The 16,330-nt window shown below is 41.6% G+C and overlaps 1 protein-coding gene across 4 annotated transcripts in view; it reads right to left on the bottom strand.

The window, feature by feature from the left end:
• The window catches only part of LOC108715895 (proline-rich transmembrane protein 3), a 51,930-nt gene that overhangs the window by 23,617 nt on the left and 11,983 nt on the right, over positions 1-16,330 (bottom strand). For all 4 annotated transcript variants that reach the window (XM_018261431.2, XM_041561752.1, XM_018261432.2 and 1 more), the window contains exons 2-3: positions 2,676-4,228; positions 2,275-2,430 (exon numbers count right to left, since the gene is read on the bottom strand). In XM_018261431.2, coding sequence (XP_018116920.1) covers positions 2,275-2,430; positions 2,676-4,158 — 1,639 coding nt within the window. In that variant the 5' untranslated portion in view covers positions 4,159-4,228. The remainder of the gene's footprint in view (positions 1-2,274; positions 2,431-2,675; positions 4,229-16,330) is intronic.

Here is a 16,330-nt window from a genome sequence, read left to right as displayed (position 1 = left end):
CCTCTGGTACGGTGATCCACTTTATGGGTAAAAAGGTCCCCTGCTATTTGTCTATAATGTCCTCTAATGTACTTGTAAAGTGTAATCATGTCCCCTCGCAAGCACCTTTTTTTTCCCAGAGAAAACAACCCCAACCTTGACAGTCTCCCCTCATAATTTAAGTCTTCCATCCCTCTAACCAATTTAGTTGCACCAGGTATTTAATTAGCATGCACCTCCCATTTCTGAACCAGGTTTCCCCAAACACTAAAGTTCCTTAAAGGGGTTGTTCACCTTTGTAACAAATTGATAAATCTAACAGTTCACATGAATAGAACAAACTTTTCCATAGAAATAGTTAACAGAAAAAGTACAGTTCAAGAGATATTCACCTCAGAAGTGTCCCTGTACTAATCCTTCAGTTCCACACAGACCCTGTGCTGGGAGGGGGTCACTGACCCCCAAAAACACTACAGTGTTCACTTCCTCTTCCTTATATGACATCACACATTGTACTGGCAGCTAACTTAACTCCTATTGGCTATGTCTGCTGTCAATCTGCCACTGCTTCCTGTGCTGGCTGTGCTGGGGAATTTGAGCAGCATTCAGGTACTGAAGAGAAACTGTTACAAGTTTGTGAGAGGGAGGGGGAGTGTGGGCTTGTACTGCAGAGACTTCAACTGGCAGATGGGGGGATCAAGGTGCTTGGGACCAGGAGTTTTCTGGATAATGGATCTTTCCATAATTTGGATCTTCATACCTTAAGTCTACTAGAAAATCATGTAAACATTAAATAAACCCAATAGGATGGTTTTGCTTCCAATAAGGATTAATTATATCTTAGTTGGGATCAAGTACAAGGTACAGGTATGGCATCTGTTATACAGAATGCTTGCGACCTGGGGTCTTCCAGATAGCAGATCTTTCTGTAATTTGGATCTTAGTACTAGAAAATGTTGTAAACACTAAATAAAGCCAATAGGCTGGTTTTGCTTCCAATAAGGATTAATTATATCTTAGTTGGGATCAAGTACAAGCGACTGTTTTATTATTACACAGGAAAAATATATCATTTTTAAAAATTTTAATTATTGGATTATAATGGCTACTATGGGAGATGACACTTGTACTTTCCAGAAATATACTATTATTTTTTTTTGGGGGGGGGGTCCATGTATTATTTTGTGTATTTACCTCATACAAAAGGTAAAATATTTTTCTGGTATAGATCCCTATATCATGAAAAATATAACTTTTTAATTTTTTGGTATTTAGAGCTCTAAATCTTGTTCCAGAAGTGAAACACTTAAAAAAGGTATCGTTTTCCTAGGTAAATTACCGCCCCCCCCCGGGAGAGCGCACAAAATGTTCAAAAAACGTACCAGCCCTCATCACTGCTCTGCCTGTCACTTAGGGCTGCCACCTCACCCTTTTAAAACCAAACACATATGAAATCCACAGCCTGCATGGCTAATTAGCAATTCATTTAGATGCATGATACATGGCTGCACAGAAATCAGTTCAGTCTGCAGCATCTAAATGAGTTGATAATTAGCCATGCAGCCTGTGGATTTCATATGTGTTTGGTTTTAAAAGGGTGAGGTGGCAACCCTACTAGTGTCCCTGCTAGATGTGTAAGTTACATACGTTTCTAAGCAAGTCACTGCTGGTTTTGTTGCAATTTTGTAAATAACTGACATTATGCTTAATGCCAAAGGTTGCCAAACAATGTTGCTCCTTCCTTTTCTGCAGTATTTGTCTGCATGGCTGTGTGATTGTTTGTTACAAGGCAGGTTTGTTTATATGCTGCGTCTGTTAACCTCTGCCATTACAATTGAGTAATCAACCAATGACCATTCAAATTATGTGACTGGTTACAGTTCACAAGCACCCAATAAATTACTAGGAGGAGGGCAATATCAACATCCAATAGGAAACAAGTAAGGGCAAAGCCTGGGCATGATGATGTCATCATATAGGAAGTTCTTGGTGTGTCAGGTTCAAAATAGGCCACGCCCATCACTTCAGAAAACTGGTCAGAGAGACAGGAGAAGGACTGAGTTAATAGGTATAGAAATTAGCTTTTACAATGGCATTTTTACTTTTTGTTGTGGAAAATGGTTTTGCTAACACATTGAGAGCATTGTTAGTGGTTTCATAAGATTTGTACATTGAAGGTGAACAACCCCTTTAAGGGCTGAGGAACCATCAAACAGCAGGTTCTAGTTCTTTGTTGTCTCGTTTACAAGCACATGCGTTGTACTAATAAAGAACTAAATGAAGGAACAATGGTACCTTTTTGTCTTGTCACTGACATCTTCCAAGTAGTAGACATCAGAAGTCCAGGGGGTGCGCTGCTTGCCATAGGGCTTTTCTGTGTAGTTGCTGGTTTTGCAGATCCTTTGACAGGCAGTGAAGAACTTCTATTTCCCTCCTGAGATTTATCAGAATCTGATCCAAGAAAACAAAATAATATCAGTCCTATTAAGTATATTCATCCGATCCCCCCCCCCAAATTGAATTTATGGATTAATTAATTTTTTGCCCTTGAACAGTCTGGAGACCACAAAAATCCCTTGGAGGGCCATATTTAAGTCTACATAATTTCAAAAACCTAGAATTGAATTAGAAGAAAAACTTTTCTAATCAAATTGATACTGGTCCTTTGTTAGAAAAAAATAGTACAAAACACTTACTTTTGCCAAACATTTGCATTGCTGGTGTTGGAGTTTCATGAGGTTGCATAGAAGATGGTGGTAAATCCTGGGAAGAAGAAATTACTCCATTGGCCGCTTCATTATTCTTCTCAGTCCTGGAGGTTTTTGGCAAAGTGTGGGCAGGCAGAATCAGTTCTGTCTGGTTTCTTGATTTTGCTTCTAGAGTAAAATGGTTTCTTGGATCAAAGGCAGCAAATGGAGAGGTCTTGTTAAGTGAAGGCCTCATTGTGGATGATTCATCCTTAAAGGATGGACTATATGGCACAACATGACCTGAAGTCCCATGGGTGGAAGTCGGTATGTCATTACCATGCGGAACATGACCTATTATTTGTTTCTCTTGGATAACAGGAGAAAAATGGGGAGGACTTGTTTTATTTTCTGACTTGGATTCCTCGACAATAGTGTTTTCACCCTTCTGATATTCCATGCTTTTGTAATTTACTTCTTCATCTGTAGATACAACCTCATTGCCTCCTGGTCCACTGTCCAACTGCAAGGCTGTGTAGCCCTCTGTGGTTCTGTATGCAGCATCGTATTTCTCTGAAGGATGCCCACCTTGCTCTTTTGGAATTAAATTATTATCCAGGAAATTGTTCCCAACTGTTTGTCTGAGGACCTCCGAAGTGACCTGGATGGTACGGCTTAGAAATTCATCTTGAGCATCTAAAGTGTTCTTATGTAGTGTTTTTCTTAAATGGTCTTGCCCACTTTCAATCTGCAGTTTCTGTATCTGAGTGGCCTGACTGGTTTGCCCTGATGACACTGTGGTCTTAGCTAAGGCTACGGTTATAACAGTTGGGTGGACAGTGCTTAGGAGTCCTTTCTGTCGCTCTTGTACTTTTTCATGCTCAATGTTATTCTCTATTTGCAAAGACTCTTCATGACTGTGGGGTGACAACTTCTTATTGGTTGATGGGCGTTTGCCCCTATCAGAACTCTCTCTGGCTAAGCTGAATTTTTCAGAATTCGAGATAAGCTGCAACATTTCAGATTTGCTTGGTTGACTCTTTAGAAGGGTGTGTTCCACCAGGGCTTCCTCAGCACCAGGCCTCACAGTCGTCACTGAGCCTGTTAGGCTGACTTTATTAGAAGTTGCACTCAGCATTATTTTTTTATCCTCAGTCAAGAATTCATTGAAGCTATTTTCTATGTAATCCTCTCTTATTTCCACTGGCTCCTCACCATGACCAAGCACAGATGTTGGGAGGTAACTTCCAAACCTTTCTCCAGATGTTTTGGTATGTGACAGATCTCCGCCACTTTCCTCCAGATTCAAAACCTGAGGGACCTCAAACTTAGAAGGTTTCCCGGAGTGGTTCTTCATTTGATTTTCCCCAATAGGTTTTGCACTTGTGATATTGTCAACTTTAGAAAAAGCAGCTGAAGGCTCGAGAAATACTAAGGTAGCCAGATATATCCACATGTGGGCGATCAAAGTTTCAGCCATGATTTGGTACATAGAAGAAAATTCTCATTGGTTGTCTGGTTTAAAATGACTCATCACACATAAAGTGGTTCATCCAGAAGGCCTGAAAAGTAAAAGCAATAATTTAATTGGTATAGCTGCAGTTTACAATGCAGAGAAGCTTTTATATTTTTCAAGTTAAAAAAAAGGCACATACCAAAATGTTTTTTAACACTACCCACCCTGCCCTGCAGGAAGGACCCGATTTACATAGCCGGCACCCCTAGGCCCACTGACGTTCATCACCCCCGTCCCCTCCCTTTTATTTGCGCACATTTTCATCATCGGGACTGGAATAATCGGGATTGGCGCACAGGAAATTTAAACTATTTTAACTCCTGCACATCCCCAGTGTTTCTGAACCAATGTGGGTGTGGTTGGGCAACATGCTGCCCCCTAAAATCTTGCCCCCCTAGGCCCAGGCCTTGGTGGCCTTTCACACAAATCTGGACCTGCCCACTCCCCACCCAGACTCTGCCCACTCCCACCCAACTTGTCTCCCCCTTCCTCGCCGAGAACAACTGGGGAGGAGGGTTTTTTATTAGCTATAGAGGAAGCAGACCCCACAGTTAGGGTTGCCACCTTTTCCAAAAAATGTTACCGGCCAGTGGTGGGGGTGGGTACTAAAGGGGCGGACCATGATGCAAAAAGGGTGTGGTCATGTCATGCGATGCACAGAAGAGGAAGAAACTGCTTCCACGGAAGGGCCAAGGGCTTTGTTAAGGGTATTACAAATTACCGGCAAATACATTGCCGGTAAATTTGTAATACCGGCCCCGGCCTTGGCAGGTGTTTTACCGGCTAGGCCGGCTGGGTGGCAACCCTACCCACAGTCCAGGCCCCCCTGTTCCCCATCCCTCTGCGACGTCTGCTTCCTACACTACTGGTTAGGAAGCACCTACTTATCACCTGACCTACAACAGGTGGTAAGGATGGGGTTATCTTGCACCAATACTGGATTTTTATCCGGTAGTGCACAGCTAGACACAAGTGCTTCTTAGCACCATGGGCTGTGCTTTTGAACTCCTAACTGCAGACCGATTTCTATTTATTCAGGTAAATTAAAATCAATAAATTCCACATAAGGATAAAGCACGTGTTCGTCATTAGACTAAATAACATTAAGCTGCAGTTGACAGGGATTTTTCATCATACACATCCCTGATTAGGCAGGGATCTGGCAGTTGCCGTAAAATAACAGCTAGAGGGCTGAATACGCTGAAAATATCAAATAACAACTGTTACACAATATAATATATCTTTTTATATGGTCATTTAACCAGCCCTGCCACAAGCAACATTTAATTGCAACTAAAGACCAGCATTCTTCATATTGGTGCACATAGACTGCTTTGTGTGGATAGCAGCCTCTTACAACATAAGTTTCAAAACTAACCCCCCCCCAACCCCAAAGGATTACCATAAATTAAAGGAGCGACAATTAAGTGTTGGAACTCTGCCCATTAAAAATGATGATTTTTCCATTTACTGGAAACACCACAATCGTTTTCTGACCCCATAAAAAAGGAATCTGTCTTTGGGGAAATCTGGGCTGAACTATTGCTATGACAAGTTCATTATAAATGATAATAATAATCTCGCTTGGTAAATAAATTTACCTAATTAGTTACTTTGTCATTTCACAGAAAAATAACAAACACATTTCAAAATGCACAATTCCACTGCACAAGTTATTGCCTATGTGTCAGTATTTTATTTCCACATTTAAACTTGTTTCCCTGCAAAAGTAATACCCATAGTGATTTTGTTTTAATTTTTCCAGAATTTCCCCTCTTAAACATCACTGTTTATTTCTAGCTCTATCCAGTTCATTATCGTTACAATGCTCTAAATCTCAGCCCTAAAGCAGGGCAAGACTTCTGCCATATAATATAAAATAAAATTAAGCCTGCATAGGGGTCCCCCAATTCAACTCCCCAAGATTTTCCAGACATTGGGCGGACTATTAACCTGCTCAGCACAGGAGAAATGGTAGATCCATAAAGGCCAACTGGACACTAAGGATACTAAAGGTGGCTATACATGGGCTCCAACAGGCTTTTGAGATTGATTTCTGTCCGGAAATCATCGGGATCTCGTTCAGGCAGGCTTAAAATGCCTGTCGGATCAAGGACTGCATCAGTTGATGTGTTCCTCAATCACACCACCTGCATTTTCGGCTTTGTGATCCAATCCATGGGCCTTAGGGCCCATGATCGGCTCGGCCCAATATCGCCCATTCAAGGCAACCTCTCCAAATAGCCACAGATATATGTGAAAATTCATCCACAGGCTGTGCCCCTAGTGGGCAAATGAACATGAAAACTGGTGGAACACGTACAGTATTTAGCTTTGCAGGAAATGAACCTTGATGTCAGATCCTTGTGCAAGTGAAGAAGGACAGCCTCACAAAACATTCAGCATGGTGACAGTTGTACAATATCTTTCTCACCCACAGTCAGATTCAATTCAATAGTTGCTCCAACCCCATTTCTCAATTACTTGCTTAGCCACTGACAGCTGTTTCCCTGGGACAGTTCTGAGATCAGACACAAGTATCTCATTAGCACTTCATCAGTCACAAGGCTCTAGCTGATGGGTTACATTCCATGAATGGGTCTCCAGCAGCAAGACAAACATTAGAAGTGGGATTATTGCCAAGACAAGATAATTACAGCACAATGTGTGAGAGACGGCTCTTTTACTCAACCCAAATATATTCCTAGTCCCAGGCTGAGCCAAAGAAACAATGCGATGCAACTTCAAACAATCCGAAGCTGAGGAACTGGAGGGTGACCAAGGCTTCAAGAGCCATTTTGTTTTGCTAAAGTCTTTTCCCGTTTCTGGGAATTGTGATTCTTTTACAAATAAATATACTGGGGCTTTGGAACAGTGAGCGTTTCACAGCCACGTCATTTGTGCAGAACTATTGCTCCCAGAAGCTTCCAAACAACCATAATGTGACTCAAAACAAATGAATATAAATTTGTTCACATTAATTATATTTTTCTGGTTATCAAGATATTAGCAGTTTTTTAAACAGTGAATCTATAACAAAAGCTAAAGTTTTGCTAAAGACTTTTCCTGTTTCTGGTAACAGCCGGGTCATTTGTGCAGGGAAAGCAGAATTATCTGTATTAATTACTAATCAGCCTTATATTGTGATATGTCTATTCTATGTGTACTGTATATTGTGAGTGGGTCCCTAAGCTCAGTAAGTGACAGCAGCACAGAACATGTGCAGTGAATCAGCAGACATTCGCACCTAGAGACCCTGGCAGACAGCATTTTCAGTTTCAGGCTAGAAATAGGCAGAGCATGGATGCTGATAATTCTCCACCCCTTTAGAGTGTAAGCTCTTGAGTGCGAGTAACCCTATATTTATTCTGTTGTTATAATGTAGCATAACTTGCAAGGAACAGCAGAATTTAGCATTTTAGGCTCAGTTCTACAAAGTATTATGACATCATCCAAAAATGACATCATACAAAAAAAAAATCTGTGCATAAATCATAAATCAATCTCTAATTACCCCACACCTACAGGGTGAGTGAGATAAAGGCAGCAGATTTAAAGGAGAAGGAAAGCTACGGAGGCATTTTATTGCCAATAGATTAGCTGCAATAGTGCAAGCTAGAATGCTATATTTGTTCTGTAGAATGTTTTACCATACCTGAGTAAAAAGCTCTAGAAACTCTCTGTTTGGTTAGGATAGGAGCTGCAGTATTAACATGGTGTGACATCACTTCCTGCCTGAGTCTCTCCCTGCTCTGGGCTCAGATTACAGCAGAGAAGGGAGGGGGTGGGGGAAGAGGAGCAAACTGAGCATGCTCTTGCCCAGGGCAATGAGGTTTAAGCTGAAAACAGGAAGTCAGATACAGAAGCCCATGAGTACACAATAGAAGGATAGAAATGCTGTGTTTCTTTTGACAGGGGACTCAGAGCAGCACTACTTTGGGGGTTTACTGGTATATTTAGATGGACCTTTCTGATAAGGCTTACTTAGTTTTAACCTTTCCTTCTCCTTTAAGCCACAAGGAAAGCCAGTCAGATCTGGATTTGTTTTCTCTAGAGGACAGGCGCTTGAGTGGGGAGAGAGTAATTCTTTCCAAATATGTTAGAGTCACGGTGGCAGGTCTCAGGGGGGCTCTTTGCTATAATATACACAAGAGGTCGCCTCTTTAGAAGAAAGACATTTTCACCTTCAGCAATATAAACAACTCTTCACTGTGAAAGGAGGGAAGTCATGGAATGTTCTGGCTAGTAATTCTGCTATGCCTGGGTCCCATACGGGAATCAAAATCATTGCATTTCCATTAGGATCGCCACCTGTCTGGATTTCACCCGGACAGTCTGGTTTTTGGAGGGGCTGTTCGGGTGAAAAGTGCCTGTCTGGATTTCCAAATTAGGAAATTCTGACAGGACATTGACGTTAATGACATTTCGATCAGCCAATCCCTGATCGCCATGTCATCAGCCCCACCCCCATCATCAGTGGACCGCCCCCCTAATGTCACCACCCCCCCAACAACACTGCCCCCCAATGCCTTCTGCCCTTCCCTCTACCCAGTTTCCAGGAACTTAAAAGGTGGCAACCTAATTATTATTTTGGCTAATACATTCCACTGACTGCAAAGCACTAAATATTGTAGGGGCAACAGGGCTGGCCCTTAGCCCACAGGTCATGATTAGTGATGAGTGGATTTATTCACCAGCCATGGATTTGCGTTGAAATTCTGAATTACGCCATGTGCAAATTTATTGCGGAGAAAATTTGTTGCAGAAAATTTGACGCGAAAAAAACACATGTAAGAAAAACGCATTGACTTTAATGCATTTGGAGAAAAAAAAGTCGCCACAAGAAAACGGCCCATTGACGTTAATGCATTAGGACAAAAAAAGTCGCCATAAGAAATAATGCCCATTGGCTTTAGTGAATTAGGATAAAAAAAAAAAAAGTCGCCACAAGAAAAAGCGCCCATTGACTTTAATGCATTAGGACAAAAAAAGTCACCATAAGAAATATTGCCCATTGACTTTAGTGAATTAGGATAAAAAAAAAAAGTCGACATAAGAAAAAACAGCCATTGACTTTAATGCATTAGGACAAAAAAAGTCGACATAAGAAATAATGCCCATTGACTTTAGTGCATTAGGATTTAAAAAAAAAAAAACATAAGAAAAAACGCCCATTGACTTCAATGCATTTGCGAGAAGAATTGCCGCACGCGTAATAATTTCTCACACGTAAAAACACCCATTGACTTCAATGCGTTTCGTGAAATTTCGCTCATCACTAGCCATGGTTTGACCCTCAAGTCCAATTGCAAGAATGAGCCACATGTACCCTCCCTAGCGGTTGCAGCAACAGAACTAAAACTCCCAACATCCAGTAACGTAACTTGGTGGGGGCGGGCCCTGGTGCGGGCCCGCCCCCACCCTCGTCTGCGCGATTTTTCTCTGACGCTGCAGCTGACTCCAGCCGGCTGCAGCGCGCACGATCTTTCGGGGGGGGGGCCCTGCGGAGGTGCGGGCCTGGCCCATTTGCACCCCCTGCTCCCCCGGTAGTTACGCCCCTGCCAACATCCCACACCATCAAGAGTAGAGCTGTGAGTTGCAGGAGTGATAGAGGTTCTGTTATACTCCATCAACGACTGCCAGGTGCCAATAAAGCAACTTCCTAAAACAGAAGCAACTAAATCAGCGCCAGGAACAAAAACTCTTACTAGAAAAGCTCTCGTTACTGCTAATCAGTAAAACAGAGGAAGTGCATATATAATACTGTACATAATTAGAACTCATTCAATCCCAGTGGTTGAAACTTTCCGTTAAAATAGTAAAGGAAGTATTTCCCCCCGAATGCAAGCTCATATTTACATGCCATCCCAAGGCCAAGGTCAGCCAACTGGACTCATGAGCTCTATGCTAAACTGACCTTGAAAAACAATGAGAGCCCAATATGCCAGAGACTCATGTGACCCACAGACATCAATAAACACTGACATAACAGGAAAGAGAGACAGCAAGGGAAAACTATCAGGCCCGAGGACAGCGGTTCTGTTAAAACTTACGGTTCAGGATAATTTCATCTGCCCACACCTCCATGAAAGAAGGCCGACTGCTATTTTCTTTTCTCTGTAGCCGGATCACTGTGGTTAGGGAAAGAGGCTACAGGAGATAAAGGGCTTCTTTGTGTGGGATCTTCTGCTTGTGATTCAGCCAATGGCTGAGTGTTCCATGCTTGCACCCACATGGCTCCCATAGCAGGGCACAGTTTCACTGGGAGCTAAAATAACACGCACGCCTCCTACATTCACCGTTAACCCCATGTATAAGTCCTGGTTAGAGTCATGGGATAGGTACGCATGAACACCTTAACGATTCTACAATATCTACTTAAATAAAACACAATGAACCCATCAAATGTGTGGAGGAAGGCCACAGCCGAGTTTAATGATATATTTAATATATAGAACAATCCATTTGCTTATTGCATGTAACATATATCTTAAAGCCAAATAACTCATAGTTTATTCACAGAGCTCACCATTCACAATCCGCGAGTTCCGCCATGTACCAGCCAGAACTCCCATTAACCGTTGACCTCCGCCAAAACATTTAAATAACATCCACATTAGATGTACGGCTGTGACATTTTTTATTTTTTTATATTAAATTTTATTTATTAACATTTTATACATAACTTTAGGGTGGGAAGAAATGTACTGCTGCGCAGAAGCAGATGCCGGGAGCTTTTATAACTTTCCTGAGGGGAGAGCGTGGCGCGGGAAAACGTAGCCAATCCGCACCGGCCCCTCTACTCCGTTAACACCACCGCAGCCTGCTCGGGAGGGGGGGTAATTTAACCCACGGTGTCCTGCCCCTATCCCATGCCCACAAGGAGGGGGATTTCTCCCCCGAATGGGCCATGGGCACCAGCTTTGTCTCTCTGCACATTATATTATGGTTTGCCTGTGCAAGTAGTGCATGGAGACCCAGTCCGAAAATGGGTGTCCATACTACAGAGTTCCAACTTTTGTAGATCTACAACTACAGCATAACGGTAGCTTTCCTTTTGCAGTGATAAAGCATTGCAACCAGTATGGCAGATCCCAATTACATAAAATAACAAAAGCCTATTTTTTTACTTAAAGGGGAAGTAAAGTCTAACATAGAATAAGGCTAGAAATGCTGTATTTTGTATACTAAACATAAACATGAACTTACTGCACCACAAGCCTAATCAAACAAATGATTTATGCTTCAAAGTTGGCCACAGGGGGTCACCATCTTGTAACTTTGTTAAACATTTTTGCAAGACCAAGACTGTGCACATGCTCAGTGTGGTCTGGGCGGCTAAGGGATCGTCGTCATAAATTATCAAAACAGCACAAGTCAAATAATATCTGCCAGAAGCCGATACAACAAGACTGATTAATAATCAGAATATACAGACTGCACTGGGTCCTGTGTTGTCATGTAATCTAATGTGGATTTTATAGTTTTTGTATTGTTTAATACAAACTGTCTCCAACTCTGCAGAACCAGTGGCTGCAGCAAAATAATCCTCCAAATAGAATCCCAGTTCATCTGTTTAAATCTGGCTCCATGATCTTTGTCCTGCAGCTGGAGTTGGAAACAGTAAAGGGGATGTAAAGGCAAAAATAAAATATGGTAATTTTTGGTTTGTTCTCTATTACCTGGTTGAAAAGTTCCTAAAAATCAAGATATAATACTAAAACAGGACAATCTCTTGATATTTTGGGGGCCCTAAAATTAATGTGCTGTGGGGCCCAGTAACATCTAGTTACTCCACTGGCCAAACCCTCTGAAAAGAGCATTTTAGATCTGAAAAGCTTCTGTAGAGGTATTAGGTGTTTCTCATTCAAATCAATGAATGCATCGCAGGAGCAATCTTTGGCAATGGGCAGAAAAGCACCACGCACACCATTATAGCAAATAATGGAGGTGCCAATCAGGCAGTACAACAAAGGAACGGATCGGCCCATAGGGGATAGTATATTATATTAGAAAATGCCTGGCACAAAGATGGCTACATTTTTCTTTTATCCCGAGCAAAGAGAAAAGCGGGAGCACTAAAAGGTTTTATAATCTGTTATTTTTTGGGATTTGCAGAGGATTTTGTCTTTTATTAAAAGACTGACATCAGTGTGATGAATAAAGCGTGGGCAGAGTTATTATCCAGAGTGAAATATAACGTGTGATTGTATTTAACTAAAAGGGGCTTTATTGGAAAGCTTTCCCTGAAATCACCGCACCTTCGGCCTCGTCTGTTCTAGTGTTACTCTTGGCCAACACTGTCTATAAATTTGATAGATTTATGCAATTCAATAGCACAGCGATGAGGTCAGAGAAAGGCAGGAACTGAAAGCTGGATTCATAGCCTGCAGAACCACAACCGCTGCTTCATTAACTCCGTTCAATTGGTTTTATTATTAAGTTGGTTTAGCCTTGCACCCCTTCAGCTCATGTTGTACCCAAACCAGCATCAGAGCTTTCCATAGTGATGGAGAGGACCAAGGTAAAATTCCCTTTGTAAGGCCCCATTAATGAACAAAGATGTATATTATTCCTCTCCAATTTGCAATTTCAGCAATCTGGTTGCTAGGGCCCAAATCCACTTAGCAACCAAGCACTGATTTAAATGAGACTGAAATATGAATAGGAGAAGCCCTGAATATAAAGTTGATTATTCAAAAGTAATCATTACCACACATTTGTAGCCTTACAGTGCATTTTTTTTTAGATGGGGTCAGCGACCCCCATTGGAAATCAGGAAAGAGCCAGAAGAAGAAGGTAAATCATTCAAAAACAATACAAAATGAAGGCCAACAGAAAAGTTGCTTAGAATTAGTCTTTCTATAACACACTAAAAGTTAACCACCCCTTTAATTGTTACTGAGCCCTCTCCCCCCTGTGCCAGGTATCTGAGCACATCTTGTTTTTTCTGCTTTTTTTCGGGTCCAAGGGTGGGCAGATACGACTCATGAACAGTGTATGTTAAGTTGTCCATGTGTATGCTATATCAATAAACTTGATGACATATGGGGACCAAGAATCTGATACCGTCCTAGTATAAACACAAGAGGGCAGCTTTACACGCACAACTAACTATGTGACACCCAACATTTCTTTTTATACCTGTATACCACTACCAATTATCCAGAATCCTGATTGCACCACCTTTCAGTCACAGCCATTCCCTAGCCTGAAGAGCTTACAATCTAAACTTAGTATCTGTTTCCTGGCACAGGAACATTTAGAGGCACATTTATCAAAGGTCGAATTTAGAATTCATGTGAGTTTTTAAAAATTCCCTAAACCCCCATAAATTTGAAATTTGACGAATCAAAATTTATTTAAAAAAAAATCAAATTGGTCAAACTCGGATGAATTTCGAATTTAAAAAAATCAATTCGAATTTAAAAACTCGATTCAAATTTAAAACTCGAACATTAAAAATTAGAATTGCAGGAAGGCTGGAAACAAATTAATCCCTGGATGTCTCCCATTGACTTAAACAGCAATTCGGCAGGTTTTAGGTGGCGAACAGCTGAAATCGAGTTTTTAAAGGGCCAGAGTATGATAAATCTCGAAAATGAAATTCAAATTTTTTTAAATTGAATTTGAATAACTCCCTAGTCGAATTTGACAGTTTTGACCTTGAAAAAAAATTGAAAATTTTCAATTCGACCCTTGATAAATCTGCCCCTAAGTGACACGATCCCAAACCACAGTTATTTCATGCAGAAGTCAAACCTGAGCTTCTGAGGGAGCCCTGACAATCAGTCACTGAGCCGGGCAGCTTGTTGCTGTTTTGGAGTCTGACGCATTGGATACTAAGAAAAGAGTTGAAAATACCACATCACCAGTCCAAGAAAACCACAGCCTTTTAGCAGTAAAGATCTGTGTCTCCAAAGATGCCCCGGTAGCTCCCCATCTTCTTTTCTGCTGATTCACTGCACATGCTCTGTGCTGCTGTCACTTACTGAGCTTATTGACCCACTCACAATATACAGTACACATAGAAATGTCACAATACGAGACGAGAATAATGAATTCAGCTTCATGTCCAGTGCCTGGACCTGAACTTCTAGTTCATTAAGCACACAAAATACAGTGGTCCTACCTATATTCTTTGTTATCCTTTAAGGCAGTGGCTCATGGGAGATGTAGTAAAATAACAGTTTGACAGCTTGGAACTCTCAGTTTATTGAATCAGGGCCACATTCTCTAAGAAAACATTGCTGTGAAGTTTCTCTAGCAGAAAGATTCAGTATACACAAGCCTTTCCATTCCTACTCCCCCCACCATCCCTAACTGGAGAGCCGTGTGTGTGAGTGGGGTGGGGGGGATGGATTGGGGGTTCCCTGGTTTGAAATCATGGGTTAACTTAAAAACACGACTTCTAGTGTGAAACAAATGCAGATATGTTTTTTTTAAAATACTTTACAACCATCCCCTCCAAGCTGTGCCCAGAGCATACCATATGCACACACAGAATTCACAAGTGCAACAGAATATTTCCATTCACCAGGTCACATGGCTCCACTGGGCCTTGTGTACCCAAGCTCCCCTGTTTACGCCCAGCTGGATCAGCATCCACAAGCCAAAGAGCCTAGACCCACCCCTTCTCTCTCAATACCACCAGAGTGTGACAGGACGTGGTCACAGCGCCTCCTGGCCAATAGCACAACTATGCAAATCATATCTAGCTACATGGGCATCTGCCCAGCAACTAGGGAAATGAGGAAGTGTATGAAATTAAAGCCATAGGGGACACGTTAACCCTATGGGTCCCTACAAGTGGATGGGGGGGGTTTATAAGGTTTTATTTTAATGTAGTGTAACCAATAATCTTCTAGCTGAACATACATTGACTCTTCATTGTTTCATTTCAATTATTATTTTTTTTATTGCTGTTCTGTAGCCACACACTGTGTGTATAGAATGAACACTGTTATTTGGTTGCTTGGTTGCCAAGCCTTGAAGGTGGCCCTACAGATATTATTCCACAAATCAAAGTTTCATGCGATATTCAGGGCGTGTATGGCGGGGGCGGCCAAGATGGAAAAAATTATCAGGCGCCTCCAAAAGCAGGGGTTACTGCTGAATGATCAGATAAAGGTATGGCTTCTATTATTTCTACCTGAAAATTTGAAAATCAGCTCTTAATGTTGTAGGGAACGATGGTTGCAGGAAAGATCGTACTTGCCACATTCAGCAACCACTCAGACATACCATGTCATTGCCCATCACATACAGTTAAAAAGGCAGTTTGGGAAAATGACTGGGCAAGAGATGGTGATCTGGTCATAGGCAGGACAAGGAAGACCTGGGAAAGTAGATGACTGCATGGGGCTCTAATGGAAAGTACTTGGACATTGCATGTCAATGTAAAAATTGCCATGTGTACGCAAACAGGGATGAATTTATATGCCATGCACCCCCTGCTCTGAATCTCCTGCCAATCCCCTAATGCAGATGAGGCCCAAGCCTAGGCACATACCCTTAAGCCTTAAGGCTTACACATGGTCCAAATTTAGCTGTCAACTCAGATTAAGTCTGTACTTTATTGGGCAGTATATGGGGCTAAACCTGAGAGGAAAAGACCACACTAGTCCATTGAAGTTGTTCTCTACCAATCAGTATGCATGATTGGTGATATGTTATGATTCTTTTGCCATCTCATGGGCCAAACAGCGAGATTAGGCTGATTTGTGACTTCGTAAATTTATGGCCAACTTTAGTCACTCCAACTTGGACTTTAGGCTTTAGTTGTTCTTTACAGAGGAACACTTTAACACATACATGTGATTAATGAGTTCCATGCATGATGCCAAACATATTCTGGATTATCTCAGACACATTTGACAAATGAGCAGATAAGTATCTGTTGTGATAACAATGATTCGCTTTACACAGAAAGCCCCAAATACCCTCAGGATAACTTGGTAACCCAATAAAGCAGGTTGACGAGACTCATCAGTGAATGAAGTTCAGCTTCTGGCTATTACCCTGCTACTGACCCACGGAAAGACAAACATAAATAAACAAACAAGATCCCTGGATCCACTTCCAGTTTCTGCCTCAAATGGGGAAAAACAAAATTCCTTTGCTTAACTGGATACAGATGGAGAATTCG

Source organism: Xenopus laevis, chromosome 4S, assembly GCF_017654675.1.
Source record: "Xenopus laevis strain J_2021 chromosome 4S, Xenopus_laevis_v10.1, whole genome shotgun sequence".
Taxonomy (NCBI): domain Eukaryota; kingdom Metazoa; phylum Chordata; class Amphibia; order Anura; family Pipidae; genus Xenopus; species Xenopus laevis.
The sequence above is the reverse complement of the archived record's forward strand: the minus strand, read 5'-3'. Positions and strand labels throughout refer to the sequence as shown.